Below are 18,834 nucleotides of genomic sequence, written 5' to 3'. Positions count from 1 at the left end.
TACTACTTGTAATAAAATTCAAGTGTTGAAGGAGGGACACGTCATCCATCGGAAGTCGACCAAAAGGAGCTATTCGATTGTCAACAAACCCCACGGCATCAAAATCAGGAGCATCCAAGTTGAAGGGATCCACAGTTTTTTGTTTGTCCACAGTTTTCTATTTTTTGGGAGGAGGACCAGAAGCAGCACCAAGAGTCGAATGCGGAGGATCAGAGGGAACCAAGCGAACCTGGGGAGTCGGGATGACTTTCCTCAGCTCTGCAGTGTCCAAGGTCGGCTTCTTCAGAGAAGCCTGAGTCGATCCCTCTCCAGAAGTCTGGACCGAAATGTTTTGAGCGGTCGTTGCCTTCTTGGCCTTTCGAAAATGCCTCATGGAATCCGTAGACTTCACCATCTCTACAAAAAAGAAACCAAGAAAACAAGTCACAAACAGATAAAGATAAACATTCAAACCACGAAACACAATTATGGAAAAGAAATCGACCACTACCCATTTCAGCTCGAAGAATGGAGGGATCCCCTAGAAACTTCTTTGAATCAAGATGTGGGGGCTCCCACTAGTTTTCCTCCAACACATTTACAAAGGCCTGCTCAACTTCATCTAGACTTTCCCAGGAATACCTGGAAACTACTACGTTCTTTTGCTAGCACAAAGTGAAGGTGGGTTCATCATTTTCATCCAAAAGAAGGATCGAGCTCCCTCAACAGCCCGGACCTTGAAATAGTAGTTTTTAAAGTCCCTAAAGGACTCGTCATACATAGAGGAAACCTTTTTGCCTTGAGTAGCTCGGAAAGAAACCCAGGAGGCTTTCTTCTTCGCTGCCCCAGGCTTCGTCAATACAAAGAGATAAAGAAAAAGAGTTTCGGTAGGTCGGATATCTAGTTCTTGACACAACAACTGGAGGATTTTAATAAAGCCCCAAGAGTTCAGGCGGAGCTGAGAAAGAGCTACATTGCAAGACCATATCAACTCCGTCTCCAAAGGGGTAAAAGGAATGGTAATATTCAACTGACTAAAAAAATAGTCATAAGCATAGAAATAAGGGTGTTCCCCTGGAGTTAAAGAGGGAAAGCTAACCCTTTCCTCAGGGTCAGGTGACACAAACTCATAGTTTTTCTCTTGATCCATATCACTACAAATCCTATGGTGTCCCCTAAGCCGCACGCAATACTCAGAGTCAGCAACTATAACACACATTAGAACAATGGAATCCAGCCAATCTGACATGCCATCCTGGGATCTTAGAAGACATTGAAACAATGTTTTTTCGATGTGACATGGGTCAACTATTTCTACAGTAAGAAAAAATAAAATGGGTTACTACCAGACAACTTGGACAAATAGGGAAAGAACTCGGACAATAACATATGAACATCAAGAAGTTAGTAAAAGGGAAGCCCCATGACTCACACCAAAAGCCCAGGGGCACCTGATGACAAGTCATCTTAGCCTAGTTTCACTAGCCTTTTTCTTTTGTTTTCATTTAGTTTTATGCACTTTCTTGCATTATAAATTAACCATTTGAATTGGAATTGCATGGTTTCCTTAAATCAATCAACCACCTTTTAATTGATACAAAATCATGAGGTTCAAGCTAACTTTAGTTGATAATTAATTGATTTATAAACCTTGTGAATTTTGTGATACTTTGATTGGTTGTTTTGATTACTTGTAGGTGAAGAAAGGAAACAAAAGGTGTGCCAACATTATGGAAGAAGGTTGCAAGAATGGGTTTGAGAAAATGGAATTCACGTTCGAGCTAACGTTTGCCTCAAACGTCAACTCAAACTTGAGTAGCAGTTAAAGAACACCCTGGGGAAAAGCCAACGTTTGCGCCAATGTTTGCCTCAAACGTGAGGTCAAACGTTGGCGCCAAAGAGAAGAGAAATGGCATCCCTGGAGGCAGCAACGTTTGAGCCAACGTTTGCCTCAAAGGTGAGGTCAAACGTTGGCTCCAAAAAGAAGAGAAATGGCATCCCTGGAGGCAACAACGTTTGAGCCAACGTTTGCCTCAAACGTGAGGTCAAACGTTGGCACCAAACAGCATGAAGGGGCATACTTCAAACAAGAATAACTTGAGTTGTAGATGTCCAATTGAGGTGATTCTAAGTGGGTTAGAAAGCTGACATTCAGAGCTTTCCAACCATATATAATAGTCTCTATTGGGCACAAAATTGGCAACGCGACAAGAGGACAAAGTAGCCCCCAAGAAGCATACAAGAAGGGAGGTCCACGTTTGAGCTCACGTTTGACCTCAAACGTTGAGCCAAACGTGGAAGACAGCACATGGCCTAGCTGCATAATGCCTCACTCAAGTAACGTTTGAGTCAACGTTTGCCTCAAACGTTGGCTCAAACGTGAATGGTTCATGGCCTGGTTCACTAATGGATTTCCTCCCAACACCAAGAGCAATCAACAGAGGCTACTATCAACCCAATTCCATCAAGGCTAAAGGCCCAATTCAAGGCTTAATGATCATTTGAAGAAAGTGTATAAATAGCTTAGGATTTGAAGTTTTTGGGGAGCTTCCCTTTTCATTTTTCAGAATAGCTTTCTTTTCAGTTTTGCTCAGAGTTCACTTTATTTTTCTTAGCATTGTTGTTTAATTCAAGAGAATTTGGGAGGAGAATTGATCTCTCTTCTTCCTTGTTCTTGCCCAGCACTCTTTACTTTTCTTGTCTTGGATTTTAGGTGGAGAATTGAAGAAATTCTGTTTCAATCTCACCTTGGGATCTTGTTTAATTTTCTGCTTAATTGAATTTCAGTTTCGGTTCATTGCTTTTCATCTACTTTCTTTGCAATTTACAGTTTCCTTTGCAATTGTTCTTGTTGGATCTAGGAAGGCATTGAGATCTAGACTTGGTTTTCTAGTCTCTTGGGTCCTGAGTTCCGAATTCCCCATTTCCCATTCCCTGTTTCGCTCATTTACAATTCTGTTTCTAGATCTGATTAAATCCAAGTGTTCTTCTATTCCTCTGCTTGTTGCAATTTTACATTTCCTTGTTTAATTTCTGCAAATCCAACTCCCCATTCCCTTTACAATTCAAGTCATTTACATTTCTTGCACTTTAAGATTTTGCAATTTACATTTCTTGCATTCTAAGTTTCTGCCATTTAATTTCTTGTTCTTTAAGATTCAGCACTTTTATTTTCCGTTCTCTTTAATTTTCTGTAATTTACCCCTCTCCCTTTACTTTTCATGCAATTTAATTTCTGTTAATCACAAATCACTCAACCAACACTTGATTCGCTTGACTAAATCAACCACTAAACTAAAATTGCTCAATCCTTCAATCCCTGTGGGATCGACCTCACTCACGTGAGTTATTATTACTTGATGCGACCCGGTGCACTTGCCAGTGAGTTTTGTGTCGGATTGTTTTCCGCACATCAAGTTTTTGGCGCCGTTGCCGGGGATTGATTAGATTGACAATGATTAAGTGAAGTGGCAATTTAGGTCAAGCACTTTTTCTTTAATTTTTGACTGACACACTAACTGTTTGAATTTTTGCCTGAGCTAATTGAAACCTCACTTTAGAAATAGAGTGAAGTTTCCTTGGTTTATCTTGCTGAATATGATTCTCATAGCTTGATAAATAAACGAGAGAAGTGATTTTCGTTCATTAATCTCTCAAGTTTACCAACTGTTTGACACATGGTGTCAACTAATCCTCTGACTACATTCTAGCATGAGAATATCCAATTTTCATTTGGATTGTTTGTGATTGTGCAGGTCATGGAGGAAAGGAATCCTACAGCAAGAGGAGAAAAACTGAGGCATTATGATTTCCAGCCTCCATAATCAAAGAGCAAGATGTCAAGCTAGTGACAATAAAAGAGCGCTTGTTGGGAGGCAACCCAACCAGAGGTAGTTTTCTTTCCATAGTTACTTTAATAAAAAGGTTAATTAACTTCATCTATATTGCAAGAAGCTAAGTTTGGTGTTGCACACCAAAACAATATAAGGGAGAATGAAGGATTCTAAGTTTGGTGTTCCACTAAAATTTCATCATATAACATATTCTCACCTTCTGCATAATGCTAGCTTCAAGCATTTAGACAAACTAGTTAACCATTCTGCTGTTTTCAGTTTAATTGCCTTTGAGAAAGAAAAAGAGTTTCACAGCTGGTTATTTTTATGAACAAGAATCATTGGCAAGGTACTAAGTTTGGTGTTCCCACACCAAAGTAAGTATAAAGGCCCACAAATAAATCATGCATGCTAACCATTGTTTCTAAGTGCTTGGAGAACAAGCAACTTTTAATATCACTGCAGGGTACCATACAAACTTTTGGAAGGATTAAGCATCATCTATCAAAAGGAAGAGAGAGGAATGTAAAGATCGGCAATGATGATGAGGAAGAGAAAAGCAAGCGAACTCCAAAAGGTTGTATTGTTCAGTGATTATTTTGTATCAGATGTTGCTAAATTGAAAGTTACATAATACCCCTGCCTGCCTGCATAGCATAGTTTTTCTGTAATTCAATAAGCAAGATGCTTGATCATTTACAACACTATACTTTTCACACTTGTTTGCACTCAACAATCAAAAAAAAAAATGCATCACATGAAAGTTCTTTGAAAAGAAGGATTGAGGAATCAAACAATTTTGATGCAAGCAAAAGATTAGGAGAAGTGGTGGTTCTAGTTGCATGATTATGTAATGAGGTTGCATGCTTGTGAAAACTTGCATGGGAGCTCATAGGAAGGACATAAAGTTCAAAGAAGTATTGTGGAGATTCTCAAAAATCTATTGATCCAAGAAGCAGCAAACAAAATAAAAGAAAGAAAAGAAAATACAAAGACAAAAAGAACATGGCCCAAGGCTCTGAGCATCAATTACTAGGCAGAAAAGAAAGAAGAAACAATGACTCAAAGAGTTGTTAGCTTAGTAAAATGCTTGTGGTTGAGTTGTGTCAAAGAAAGAGGCTTGAGCAAGTAAATCCTTAGGGGTGCTTCAACACCTAATACCTTAAAACCAACTGGTTTAGGAGTATTGATTGAAAGCTTATCTAAAGAGCCGCTTTGAGACATGACACTTAGAGTCAAGGCCAAAGCAAAAAAACTATAAGCTGCTTCAAGGTGACTACATATAAAGAGATCTCCATGATACCATTTGGATAAAAATCTTAAGACCTAAGACTCCCAATATGTGAGGACTAGTAAGCACTGAAGCCCTTGTATGAGCATATAATTTAGAGTTCACCCCACTGTTACTTAATCACTTCACTCACAGGACTTTACAAGTTGTTCTTCAATCCGTCTTAATTGAAAGAACTTTGAGCATAATTCATTTCTTGCTTGGGGACAAGCAAGCTTTAAGTTTGGTGTTGTGATGACAAGTCATCTTAGCCTAGTTTCACTAGCCTTTTTCTTTTGTTTTCATTTAGTTTTATGCACTTTCTTGCATTATAAATTAACCATTTGAATTGGAATTGCATGGTTTCCTTAAATCAATCAACCACCTTTTAATTGATACAAAATCATGAGGTTCAAGCTAACTTTAGTTGATAATTAATTGATTTATAAACCTTGTGAATTTTGTGATACTTTGATTGGTTGTTTTGATTACTTGTAGGTGAAGAAAGGAAACAAAAGGTGTGCCAACATTATGGAAGAAGGTTGCAAGAATGGGTTTGAGAAAATGGAATTCACGTTTGAGCTAACGTTTGCCTCAAACGTCAAATCAAACGTGAGTAGCAGTTAAAGAACACCCTGGGGAAAAGCCAACGTTTGCGCCAACGTTTGCCTCAAACGTGAGGTCAAACGTTGGCGCCAAAGAGAAGAGAAATGGCATCCCTGGAGGCAGCAACGTTTGAGTCAGCGTTTGCCTCAAACGTGAGGTCAAACGTTGGCTCCAAAAAGAAGAGAAATGGCATCCCTGGAGGCAGCAACGTTTGAGCCAACGTTTGCCTCAAACGTGAGGTCAAACGTTGGCACCAAACAGCATGAAGGGGCATACTTCAAACAAGAATAACTTGAGTTGTAGATGTCCAATTGAGGTGATTCCAAGTGGGTTAGAAAGCTGACATTCAGAGCTTTCCAACCATATATAACAGTCTCTATTGGGCACAAAATTGGCAACACGACAAGAGGACAAAGTAGCCCCCAAGAAGCATACAAGAAGGGAGGTCCACGTTTGAGCTCACGTTTGACCTCAAACGTTGAGCCAAATGTGGAAGACAGCACATGGCCTAGCTGCATAATGCCTCACTCAAGTAACGTTTGAGTCAACGTTTGCCTCAAACGTTGGCTCAAACGTGAATGGTTCATGGCCTGGTTCACTAATGGATTTCCTCCCAACACCAAGAGCAATCAACAGAGGCCACTATCAACCCAATTCCATCAAGGCTAAAGGCCCAATTCAAGGCTTAATGATCATTTGAAGAAAGTGTATAAATAGCTTAGGATTTGAAGTTTTTGGGGAGCTTCCCTTTTCATTTTTCAGAATAGCTTTCTTTTCAGTTTTGCTCAGAGTTCACTTTATTTTTCTTAGCATTGTTGTTTAATTCAAGAGAATTTGGGAGGAGAATTGATCTCTCTTCTTCCTTGTTCTTGCCCAGCACTCTTTACTTTTCTTGTCTTGGATTTTGGGTGGAGAATTGAAGAAATTCTGTTTCAATCTCACCTTGGGATCTTGTTTAATTTTCTGCTTAATTGAATTTCAGTTTCGGTTCATTACTTTTCATCTACTTTCTTTGCAATTTACAATTTCCTTTGCAATTGTTCTTGTTGGATCTAGGAAGGCATTGAGATCTAGACTTGGTTTTCTAGTCTCTTGGGTCCTGAGGTCCGAATTCCCCATTTCCCATTCCCTGTTTTGCTCATTTACAATTCTATTTCTAGATCTGATTAAATCCAAGTGTTCTTCTATTCCTCTGCTTGTTGCAATTTTACATTTCCTTGTTTAATTTCTGCAAATCCAACTCCCCATTCCCTTTACAATTCAAGTCATTTACATTTCTTGCACTTTAAGATTTTGCAATTTGCATTTCTTGCATTCTAAGTTTCTGCCGTTTAATTTTTGTTCTTTAAGATTCAGCACTTTTATTTTCCGTTCTCTTTAATTTTCTGCAATTTACCCCTCTCCCTTTACTTTTCATGCAATTTAATTTCTGTTAATCACAAATCACTCAACCAACACTTGATTCGCTTGACTAAATCAACCACTAAACTAAAATTGCTCAATCCTTCAATCCCTGTGGGATCGACCTCACTCACGTGAGTTATTATTACTTGATGCGACCCGGTGCATTTGCCGGTGAGTTTTGTGTCGGATCGTTTTCCGCACATTAGCACCCTTTGGAGGCAATAATAAGGCAAGAACCAGGAAAAAGCAAATTGACGAATTATAACATCTCGCAAACAAAAATCGACACTCCACGATGTGAAAGTCATCATCACCAACAAAAAACCACAAAAGATATAACAGTTTATCATCAGAAGATTGCCAAGCAAGAACAAAAAGAAGTCAGGAAACGATAAAAGGAAAACAAGATCACCAGACAGTACACATTCTTCTCCATCAGCAAGCCACTATCTTCCTCCATAAGCAGTTCCAACAAAAGCCAAGACTTTGATCAAGAAAACGCAACCAAAACAAAGTAAAACCCTAAGGAAGCAGAAACTACTAGTCACATGCGTCACAACAAAATACAGGATCACCACAAAAGATGCAAGCTTGTTCGAAGGAAATCATAAAAACACAAAAGGAAAGAGGCAATCTTTTCTCAAAAAGGATCAAGACTCTCAGAAGCAAAATAAAAGTCACATGCAAACAAAAGGTGACGAAAAGCATAAAAGAAAAGAAAATGCAAACCTGAGGAGGAGGAAGAGACGAGCGCAAGAAGGGGATCAGGAAGAAAACAACAACAAGCCCACTCCAAATAGCCGCCTTCAAAGGCGAAGAAAGGGAAATGCAAGAAATGCGAAAACAGAGGGCACAAAGGAACGAAACGTCTTGCGAGCAACAAGCAAATGAGACGAAGAAGAGGTAGAGAAGGAGACTGTAAAAGTGAATATTGTGAGAGGAGAAAAATTCAAAGTGAGGTGCCAAAAGAGGGAAAAGGAAACGGCGAAGGGATATTAAATGAGCTTTTAAACCCTCACACATTTCCAAGAAAAGTGCAACACACGCTGCAGTTAAAAAGGAGGAAAACCCTTCGCATTCAGAGGAGCCCAGCGGAAGTTATGCAAAACGACAAATGGCAAAAATGCTCGAGCTCGACTTCTCCAAAAAAGGTCGAAGTCTGAAAGACACGACCCTAAAAAAGGTAAAGATCGAGCTCAAGCAGGGGCACTGTTCATACCTTGGGTCGAGCTATCTGACCTAGGGAGATTGATGACAAAGTAACCGACCTCTTCAGGTCAGGACCCCTGACCTCTCCTTTAAAAGAGGTTGGCCAATTCGACGTAAGAAGCCCAAGCAGGCCCAGAAAAAAGGGACACAACCCAATCTAAAGGCAGCCAAAGCCTAGAAAGATAAAGGTGGTTCCCCTTAAAGATAAGATGACTTCACTAAAAGATAAGATAAGATTACTAACTTATCTTATCTAAGAAGGTCAGCCCACACTACTATAAATACACTAGAGCACCCAGGTATAACTGATACTCTGATTCCACAAAATACCTACTTAAAGCCCATGCTAACTTAAGCATCGGAGTCTCTTGCAGGTACCACCACCCTCCGGTGACCAAGGATCAGTAGCACTACCAAGGCCCGCAAGTCGGACACGACAGCTCCGGCCACCACCGCAGATCTCGACTGAGATCGACCTATAGTTTCAGGTAACCCTCAGAACAGCAGGCTATATTTGATCAATGCCATGGACCGTGGTCATTGATCTCCTCTACTACAGATTGAACGCCATTGGCCGTGGTCATCCATTCTCTTCGCGATCCTACTCAAAATGCCACAGATAAGGTCGAATCATCTGGATCAGAGGATGCTGCTTCTTAGGATTCTAGCCTATACCACGAAGACCGTAATCTCCCTGGAAATTGGCTGAACTGGTGTCTCGAAAAGTCCTTAACGAAGTCGTGGATTAGCCATCTGAGAGATGCATAAAGATAGCTGTTGGCTCGTGCTTTCCAGTCACGTATTCAAACAAACCCAAGTAGACGCGGGTGTTTGTCAGGCAAGCTTGTCTTAATGTAATGAACAGAGCAAATTGGTTAGATCATCCTATCCACCATGATGAAGATTGGATTATACATCTTAGAGATAAATCAAACACGGATTGAAGAAGAAACAGTAATACTTTTAATAATTCATAGAACTTAGCAAGGTTCCTCCCCTCAACCTAGGAGGTTTAGAAACTCATACTGATGGTAAAATGTGTATGATGGTAAAAGTCATGAAAAGTTGTCAAAAGTGTTCGAATAACATGAATAAAATCCTTTAAATACTAAACAATGACTAGTAAGGGTAAAACAGTCTTTTTAGTGCTAAATTCCACTTCTAGAGTCCACTTGGTGAGTGTTTGAGCTGAGTTTTGATGAGATCCACGTGCTATGACATCTCTGGGGCATGAAACGCCAGCTGGGGGTCCTCTGTGGGTGTTTGTACATTGGTCTCTACTCTTTGGGCGCTGGACGCTTGGAAGGGGGCAGTAGCTGGCGTTGGACGCCAGTTTTGGGCCTTCTAGTAACAATGTATAGACTATTATATATTTCTAAAAAGCTCTGGGAGTCAACTTTCCATAGTTGTTGAGAACGCTCAGTTTGGATTTCTGGAGCTCCAAAAAAAATTCTTTTGAGTTCAAGGATGTCAGATTTGGACAACACCTGTAGTGCTTTCTCTGTTTCTGAATCAAACTTTTGCTCTAGCTCCTCAATTTTAGCCAGAAAATACCTAAAATGGTACATGATGAGCGGATAATTTATACCTTTTTTGGCATTGTTTTTACATAGTTTTTAGTATGTTTTAGTTACTTTTTGTTATATTTTTATTAGTTTTTATTCAAAAATCACATTTCTAGACTTTGCTATGAGTTTGTGTGTTTTTCTGTAATTTCAGGTATTTTCTGGCTGAAATTGAGGGACCTGAGCAAAAATCTAATTCAGAGGCTGAGAAAGGATTGCAGATGCTATTGGATTCTGACCCTCCTACAATCAAAGCAAGTTTTCTGGAGCTACAGAAACCAAATTGGCGCGTTCTTAATTGCGTTGGAAAGTATACATCTTGGGCTTTCCAGAAATATATAATAGTCCATACTTTTCTCGAGATTTGATGGCCCAAACTGGCGTTAAAAGCTAGCCAAAAACTTTCTGGCGTAAAAGGCCAGAACTGGCATAATTCTTCGCGTTAAATGCCCGTTTTGGCACCCAGGGTGGCGTTTAACTCCAACTTTAGGCATATGCACGTGAAAGCTTGAAAGCTCAGCCCAAACACTCACCAAGTGGGTCCCGGAAGTGGATTTTTGCACTATCTACACTTAGTTACTCATTTTCTGTAAACCTAAGTTACTAGTTAGTATAAAAACTACTTTTAGAGATTCATTTTAGTAACTCATGACATTTTTATTTGATATTGTATTTTCTATGGCATGAGTCTCTAAACCCCATAGGTTGGGGTGAGGAGCTCTGCTGTGTTTCAATGGATTAATGCAATTACTACTGTTTTCTATTCAATCACGCTTGATTCTATTCTAAGATACTCACTCGTACTTCAATATAGAGAGTGTGGTGATTCGTGACACTCATCATTATTCTCAATTCTATGAACGCGTGCCTGACAACCACTCCTGTTCTATCTGAGCTCAATGTAGTCATTGGGCGGTAACTTGAGTGCGTATCTCTTGGGTCTCTGATCCACAGACCGAGTTCGTGAGACTAGAACCTTCGTGGTAGAGGCTAGAACCAATTGGCAGCATTCCTGGGATCCGAAAAGTCTAAACTTTGTCTGTGGTATTCCGAGTAGGATCTGAGAAGAAATGACTGTGACGAGCTTCAAACTCACGAATGTTGGGCGCAGTGACAGTGTGCAAAAGGATAGAGAGATCCTATTCCGACGCTAGTGAGAATCAACAGATGATTAGCCGTGCGGTAGCTGTACCTGGTATTTGTCATCCGAGACGAGAAATCCGACAGTTGATTAGCCGTGCGGAGATCGTACCTGGTATTTTTCATCTGAGAGGATCATACAGCTTGCCATTGAAGGAAGCCATGCGTGTTTGGAGAAGAAGACAGTAGGAGAGCAGAGATTCAGATGACAGAGCATCTCCAGAACCTCAACCTGTTCCTCATTACTGAATCACAAGTACCATTTATTTCATGTTATTTACTTTTCATAAACATATTCAATTATCTCGTTTAAATCTCCTGACTAAGATTTACAAGATAACCATAGCTTGCTTCAAGCCGACAATCTCCGTGGGATTGACCCTTACTCACGTAAGGTATTACTTGGACGACCCAGTGCACTTGCTGGTTAGTTGTGCGGAGTGAAAAGTGTTATCACAATTTTGTGCACCAAGTTTTTGGCGCCGTTGCTGGGGATTGTTTGAGTTTGGATAACTGACGGTTTATTTTGTTGCTTAGATTACGAAAAATTTATCTTTTTGGTTTAGAGTCAATAAAATTTAGTCTTCTACTATTGTTTTTGTTAAAATTTTAAAATCCCTGTTTTCTTTTTCTAAATTTTTTCGAAAATTTTTAATAAACTGATAATTGAGTTTTCTGTTTGAGTTTAGTTTCATGCTTTAAGTTTTGTGTCAATTGCATGTTTTAATTTCTCTTTAATTTTCGAAAATATATGCATTGTGTTATTCATTGATCTTCAAGTTGTTCTTGTTTATTTTCCTTGTTTGATCTTTAGTTTTCTTGTTTTGTGTCTTTCCTTATTTTTCTTGTGCATTTTCGAATTATTAGTGTCTAAAGTATACAAATTTGTAAGTTTGGTGTCCTTTGTGTTTTTATTTTCTTAAAGATTTCCAAAATTTGTTCTTGGTGTTCATCTTGATCTTCAAAGTGTTCTTGGTGTTCATCTTGACATTCAAAGTGTTCTTGTTTGCTTTCTTTGTTTTGATCTAAAAAAATTCTAAGTTTGGTGTCATTTTATCATTTTTCTCTTTCCTCATTAAATTCAAAAATAAAAAAAAATATCTTTTCCTTTATTTGCTCATTATTTTCGAATTCCTTAGGTTGACTTAGTCAAAATTTTAAAATTTGGTAGTTTCTTGTTAGGCAAGTTAAAATTTCAATTTTAAAAATTTATATTCTTAAATCTTTTTCAAAACAAATTCTTAAATCTTTTTCAAAACATACAGAGAAAATCCCCCCAGCGCGGCCACTCAAAGGCAAAAGGGGAGGAGGAAACCGGAAGGAATATTGTGAATACCATCGAGTCCGAAGGCACTCCACCAACGAGTGCTTCGAGTTAAAGAATATCATAGAAAAATTGGTGAGAGAAGGAAAATTGGATCGATTTCTGGCTACCTGAGATGATGACCAAAGAAAGAGACGAAGGGACAAAGATGACGGACGAGCTGAACGATCACCTCAGACACCAGAAAGACACGTCCACATGATACACGGTAGATTCGCAGGAGGTGGGATCTCCAAATCATCCTAAAAAAGATATCTCAAAGAAGTATATTACATCGAGGGAAAGGAGGAAGCACCCGACATCCCTGCGATAACATTCACTAAAGAGGACGCATTCGGCATCATCTCGGGACACGACGATCCCATGGTCATCACTATCATACTAGCAAACGCCAATATACACCGCACATTAGTAGACCAAGGGAGTTCGGCCGACATCTTATTCAAAACAGCCTTCGACAAACTCGGCTTAGACGAAAAGGAGCTTAGAGCATACCTGAACAGTCTGTTCGGACTAGGATATACCCCGGTACAACCACTGGGATACGTTTCGCTACACACAACTTTCGGAAAAGGGAACCAATCCAGGACCCTCAAAATAGACTACATTGTGGTCGACGTAAGTTCAGCCTACAATGCTCTAATAGGTCGGACAACACTCAATCAACTCCGCGCAATAGTCTCGATCCCGCATCTATGCATGAAATTCCCAATTACAGAAGGGATAGCTACAATAAAAGTAGATCAAAAGATGGCGCACCGCTGTTATAACGAAAGTCTAAACCTCAGAGGCAGAGGAGAAGAGTTTCATACAATTGAACTTGGCAGAGTTCAGCAACAAGAAGAACTCCGTCCACAGCCAGAAGGTGAGATATAGAAGATTCAGATCGGAGACACCTCGGATAAAACAACTAATATCGGCACGATCCTAAGAGGAGACTCAAAAGAATTACTGATACAATTTTTACGAGATAATGTTGATCTCTTCGCATGGAAAGCCGCAGACATGTCAGGCATAGACCCTAAGCTAATGTGTCACAAGTTAGCAGTCTACCCAGGATCTCAGCCGGTGCAACAGAGACGAAGAAAACTTGGGACAGAGCGATCCCAAGCGGTGGAAGAACAAGTACAAGCACTACTGGAGGCAGGATTCATAAGAGAAGTCAAATACCCACTATGGCTAGCCAATGTCGTCTTGGTGAAAAAATCAAATGGGAAATGGCGAATGTGCACCGATTACACCGATCTCAATAAAGCCTGCCCAAAAGATCCATACCCACTCCCAAATATCGACGCTCTGGTAAATGCTTCCTCTGGATATAGATACCTCTCATTTATGGACGCATACTCGGGATACAACCAAATTCCCATGTATCCACCAGATCAAGAAAAGACCTCGTTCTTAACACCGAAAGCAAATTACTGCTACATCGTGATGCCTTTCAGTCTCAAGAACGCAGGAGCTACTTATCAAAGGCTAATGAATAAAGTCTTCTCAGATCACATCGAAAAAATCATGGAAGTCTATGTGGACGACATGTTGATAAAGACACAAAGCGAAGATACATTATTGTCTGACCTGGCTCAAGTGTTCGACACTATAAGGAATCATGACATGCGACTCAATCCCGCAAAATGCACCTTTGCAGTAGAAGCAGGCAAATTCTTAGGGTTCATGCTCACACAAAGAGGAATTGAAGCAAACCCGGATAAATGTCAATCTATACTCAACATGAAGAGCCCCACCTATGTCAAAGAAGTACAGCAACTCAATGGGAGATTGGCCGCCCTATCCAGATTCTTAGCAAGAGCAGCGATAAGGTCTCTCCCCTTCTATGCAACTTTAAGGAAGGGAAAGCAGTTCGAATGGACGACAGAATGTGAACAAGCCTTCCAAGACATCAAGGAATTTTTAGGACGGCCGCCTACCCTATCTCGACCACGAAAAGGAGAACCGCTCATATTGTATCTCGCAGTAGGAAGCCGGGCAATAGCCTCAGCACTAGTCAGAGAAGACGAAAGTGGGCAACAACCAGTCTACTTCATAAGTAAAGCGTTACAAGGATCCGAGCTGAACTACCAGAAAATAGAAAAGTTTGCCTACACCCTCATTCTAACATCTCGACGACTTCACCCGTACTTCCAGGCTCACACCATTAAGGTCCGAACTAACCAGCCCATAAAAGGAATATTGCAGAAAATAGATTTAGCAGGCAGAATTTTACAATGGGCAGTAGAGTTATTAGAGTTCGACCTCCAGTACAAACCTCGGACGGCCATCAAATCGCAGTATCAGGCCGACTTCATCGCAGAATTCACAGATGCCCTGGAAACCCCCACAAAATAAAATCTCTATATGGACGGTTCTTCAAATAAAACTGGAAGCGGCGCAGGCGTGATAATAGAAAGCAATCAAGGAACCCAAGTTGAGCTCTCTCTCATGTTCGGGTTCCCGGCCTCAAACAACCAGGCGGAATATGAAGCATTATTAGCTGGTTTGAAGCTGGCTAAAGAGGTTGGAGCTCAGAAACTCAACATTTACAGTGATTCACAAGTAGTCACCTCACAGATAACAGGGAGCTATCAAGCCAAAGACCCTACCATGAAAAAGTATTTGGATAAAACCAAGGAATAGCTCGGACAGCTCGAGGAATATAAGAACTGCCACATACCCCGCGAACAAAATACTCGAGCTGATGCACTCTCGAAACTAGCAAGCACCAAACCAGGGGGCAACAATAGAAGCCTCATATAGAAAATGCTACAGAACCCGTCAATCTCGGAAGAGGAAAAAGTCCTGGCTATAACAAGTCAGGACCAAGGATGGATGACCCCCATAATCAACTACCTCAAAGCAGGAATACTCCCCACAGAAGAAAAGGAGGCAAAGAGGTTAAAAAGGGAGGCACAGTACTACACCATCATAAACAACATCATATACAAAAGAGGAATCCCAATACCATTACTAAAATGCGTGCCGACCTCCAACACAAGGGAAGTGCTAGAAGAAGTACACGGCGGCATTTGCGACAATCATCTCGGAGCACGGGCTCTCTTCAAAAAAGTACTCTGGACGGGGTTTTATTGGCCAACTCTACAGAAAGAAGCTACAGAATTTGTAAAGACATGTCCACCATGTCAGAAACATGCCAACTTTCACATCGCCCCGCCAGAAGAGCTCATCAGTGTGACTTCGCCTTGGCCGTTTGCAAAATGGGGACTTGATCTTCTCGGACCCTTTCCCCAGGGATCAAGACAAGTAAAATTCCTCATAGTCGGAGTAGACTATTTTACAAAATGGATTGAGGCAGATCCCCTAGCCAACGCCACCGCTCAAAGAAGCCAGAAATTCCTATACAGGAATATTGTCACAAGGTTCGGGGTTCCATATTCAATAACCACAGACAATGGCACTCAATTCACAGATGTAGGCTTCAGAAAACTAGTAGCCGACTTGAATATAAAGCACCAGTACACCTCTATTGAACACCCACAAGCCAATGGACAGGCCGAAGCTGCCAACAAAGTCATATTGGCCGGGTTAAAATGGAGTTTACAAGATGCAAAGGGAGCCTGAGTAGAGGAGCTTCCACAAGTCCTATGGGCATATCGAACTACGCCACATTCCACCACGAAGGAATCCCTCTTCCGGTTAGCATATGGAATAGAAGCAATGATCCCAGTAGAGATCGAGGAAGGATCGCCTAGAGTGGTTCATTACAATGAGGGAGCAAACTCCCAACTTCAGAGGGAAGAGCTTGACCTACTACCTGAAATCCAAGAAAGAGCTCGGATCAGGGAAGAAGCACTAAAGCGCCGAATGGCTTCCAGATATAATCAAGAGGTAGTGCCGAGAAGTTTCAAGGAGAATGACCTCATCCTAATCCAAAATGATATTGGAATAACTCAACCAGGAGAAGGAAAGCTGGCAGCAAACTGGAAAAGACCCTACCGAGTCGTAGAAGTACTTGGGAAGGGCTACTACAGACTGTCCGAACTCGATGGACGAGAGCTTCCCAGATCATGGCACGCCTGCATCCTAAGAAGATATTCTACAAGATCTCAAGACGCATTAATCTGAAGCATTCATCGTCCAATTATAAAGCAACAGATCGGCGGAAAGTGAAAAACAATTTCACTGCACGATCACGATAAAGATAAACCGTCCGATAAAGGTGAAAACGCGATTCACCCAAAAGACGATCTAGAAATGACAACCACTTTCTACAAATCGGCAAAGATGAACACATAATAATGTAAGAAGTTATCGAAAGTGATCCAAAAAAGAACCTGACGAGGTCTTACGGATTGCTAAAATAATAACTTAAAGACTGGCCGACGTTAAGAAGTCGGACCAAGTCAACCCAAGTTATAAGTAAACCCTGGAAAGAGGTCTAGCCAACCCTATTAAAGAGAATTACTTTAACTTAGAAAGGCCCGACATGACAAAGTCAGCCCAAAATGAAAAAGTTATGAAAGTAGTCCCTGAAAGAGACCTGACAAAGGTCCAAAAAAGAGGACTACAAAAATAACTTAGAAAGAGGACGATGCAAAGAAGTCGACCTCCTACAAGCAAGTTATAAAAGTAATCCCTGAAAGAGACCGGACAAAGGTCCAAAAAAGAGGATTACAAAATAACTTAGAAGAAATCGACCTAACGAAGTCGATCTCATACAAAAGAAAGTTATAAAAGTAATCCCTGAAAGAGACCTGACAAAGGTCCAAAAAAGAGGATTACTATGAATAACTTAAAAACAAAAGCTATAGCTTGGACCGACAGGAGAAGTTGGACCAATGAAAACTACAGCTTGGACCGACAAGAGAAGTCGGACCAACGAAAGCTACAGCTTGGACCGACAGGAGAAGTCGGACCAACGAAAACTACAGCTTGGACCGACAAGAGAAGTCGGACCAACGAAAACTACATCTTGGACCGACAAGAGAAGTCGGACCAACAAAACTACTACTTGGACCAACAAGAGAAATCGGACCAATGAAAGCTAAAGAAGGACCGGCAAGAAAGTCGGACCAAAAAGAAACAAGCGCTAAAAGGGACATAGCTTTACCCAATAAGCCACCCGACAAGGCTAACGAAATTGTTCAAGACTAACCTAAAAGGTTTCGCCAGGAACACTAAGAGTTGCCGAACGAAAGTCGTCCTACCTCAACCAAAAAAGAGACACCACAGACAAGACGAGAGAAGGCCGAAAAGACCTCTCAAACAAATTATGCAAAAGATCGACATGATAGTATCGGTCAACTACAAATAAACTTGGAAAATGACAACATAAGAGAAGCCGGTCATGGATTGACACTTAAAAATAGCTCAAAGAAGCTGAGCAACAAGGCCTCAACATTCTCAAAGCGCATAAAGAAGTGCAAGCAAGCATGACATAAAATACCCAAAAAAGCTTAGAAGCTACTCGATTGCGTTTGTTTTAATGGGTTGCTAAAAGCAACCAAAAAGAGTGTCATCAAAGGATACCAACCACAAAATAAAAAGTTAAAAGCCCACAAGCCAGGCTAACTACACAGATATCCAAAAACTATAGATCAGAAGACTTTTTAATAGCATCAGGAGAAGGAGGGCGAGCCTGGAGAGGAACAGCATCCACAGTACCATCGTCCCGGTTTAAGATCTGGCAGTCAGGATCAGAAACAGGAGGGCCGACCTCAGAGGAGGAACAGTAGGAGCCGACACCTTGGCAGAAGGAACAGGGAGAGGTTCAACATCATCATCATCCTCATCATCAGGGACAACCTTACCATCCCTGAAGAGAGTGAGGTCAGCCTCAGGAGCAATAATCCGAACCTGCTCCTTCAGGTTCTCGTAAGCAGCAGTCACACTGCCAATGAGATGACCTTGGAGCTCAGAGTAATCAACTCGGGCATTCTCCAACTCCTCCCTCAGGAGCACCACCTCCCGATAAGATGTCACATAACTGTCCTTATGTCTCATAGCGGTATCCTCGGCCAGCCTCACCGAAGCCGCCAGAGAGAGGGAACTCGCCTTCTCATTCTCCCGATCCTTCTCCAACTTGGCTACCTTTACCTCAAGCTCCTCCTTCAGGCCCTTCATCCGGTCGAACTCCTGTTTAGCCCCCTCCATAAATTCCTTAGTGGCATGGAGAGGAAGATTCTGAGCAGTTCGATACAAGGCAGCCCCCATGTATGCCATTTTAACACTATTTCGGGTCATAAAATCCAGATGGGGAAGGATTGACACATCATCCATGGGGAGGGTACCGTAGGGACCAATCTGCTGATCTACAAATTCGATTGCATTAAAATCAGGGGCGTCAAGGTTGAAAACCTCAGTTGTTTTTTGTTTCTTATTGGGAGGAGCACCAGAAGTAGCAGTTGAAGACTATGGAGGCTCGGCCAGACGAACCCGAGGAGTCGGGATCACTTTCCTCGACCCAGGAGAACTCGGCACGGGCGGCTTCACTTGCACTTGGGAAGATCCCTCCCCGGCCGCCTTGGCCGAGATGTTTTGAGCAGCAGC

The 18,834-nt window shown here is 41.2% G+C and overlaps 1 protein-coding gene across 1 annotated transcript in view; it reads right to left on the bottom strand.

The window, feature by feature from the left end:
* Positions 1-209: 209 nt before the first annotated feature.
* The window catches only part of LOC148580632 (uncharacterized), a 109,605-nt gene continuing 90,980 nt past the window's right edge, over positions 210-18,834 (bottom strand). Inside the window, exons 3-4 of the mRNA XM_088492268.1 lie at positions 18,002-18,147; positions 210-396 (exon numbers count right to left, since the gene is read on the bottom strand). Of these exons, the coding sequence (XP_088348394.1) occupies positions 210-396; positions 18,002-18,147 (333 nt within the window). The remainder of the gene's footprint in view (positions 397-18,001; positions 18,148-18,834) is intronic.

The sequence above is a fragment of the Arachis ipaensis genome, chromosome B10 (assembly GCF_059453495.1).
Source record: "Arachis ipaensis isolate K30076 ecotype BB chromosome B10, ASM5945349v1, whole genome shotgun sequence".
Classification (NCBI taxonomy): domain Eukaryota; kingdom Viridiplantae; phylum Streptophyta; class Magnoliopsida; order Fabales; family Fabaceae; genus Arachis; species Arachis ipaensis.
This window is presented reverse-complemented; position numbering and strand designations above follow the sequence as displayed.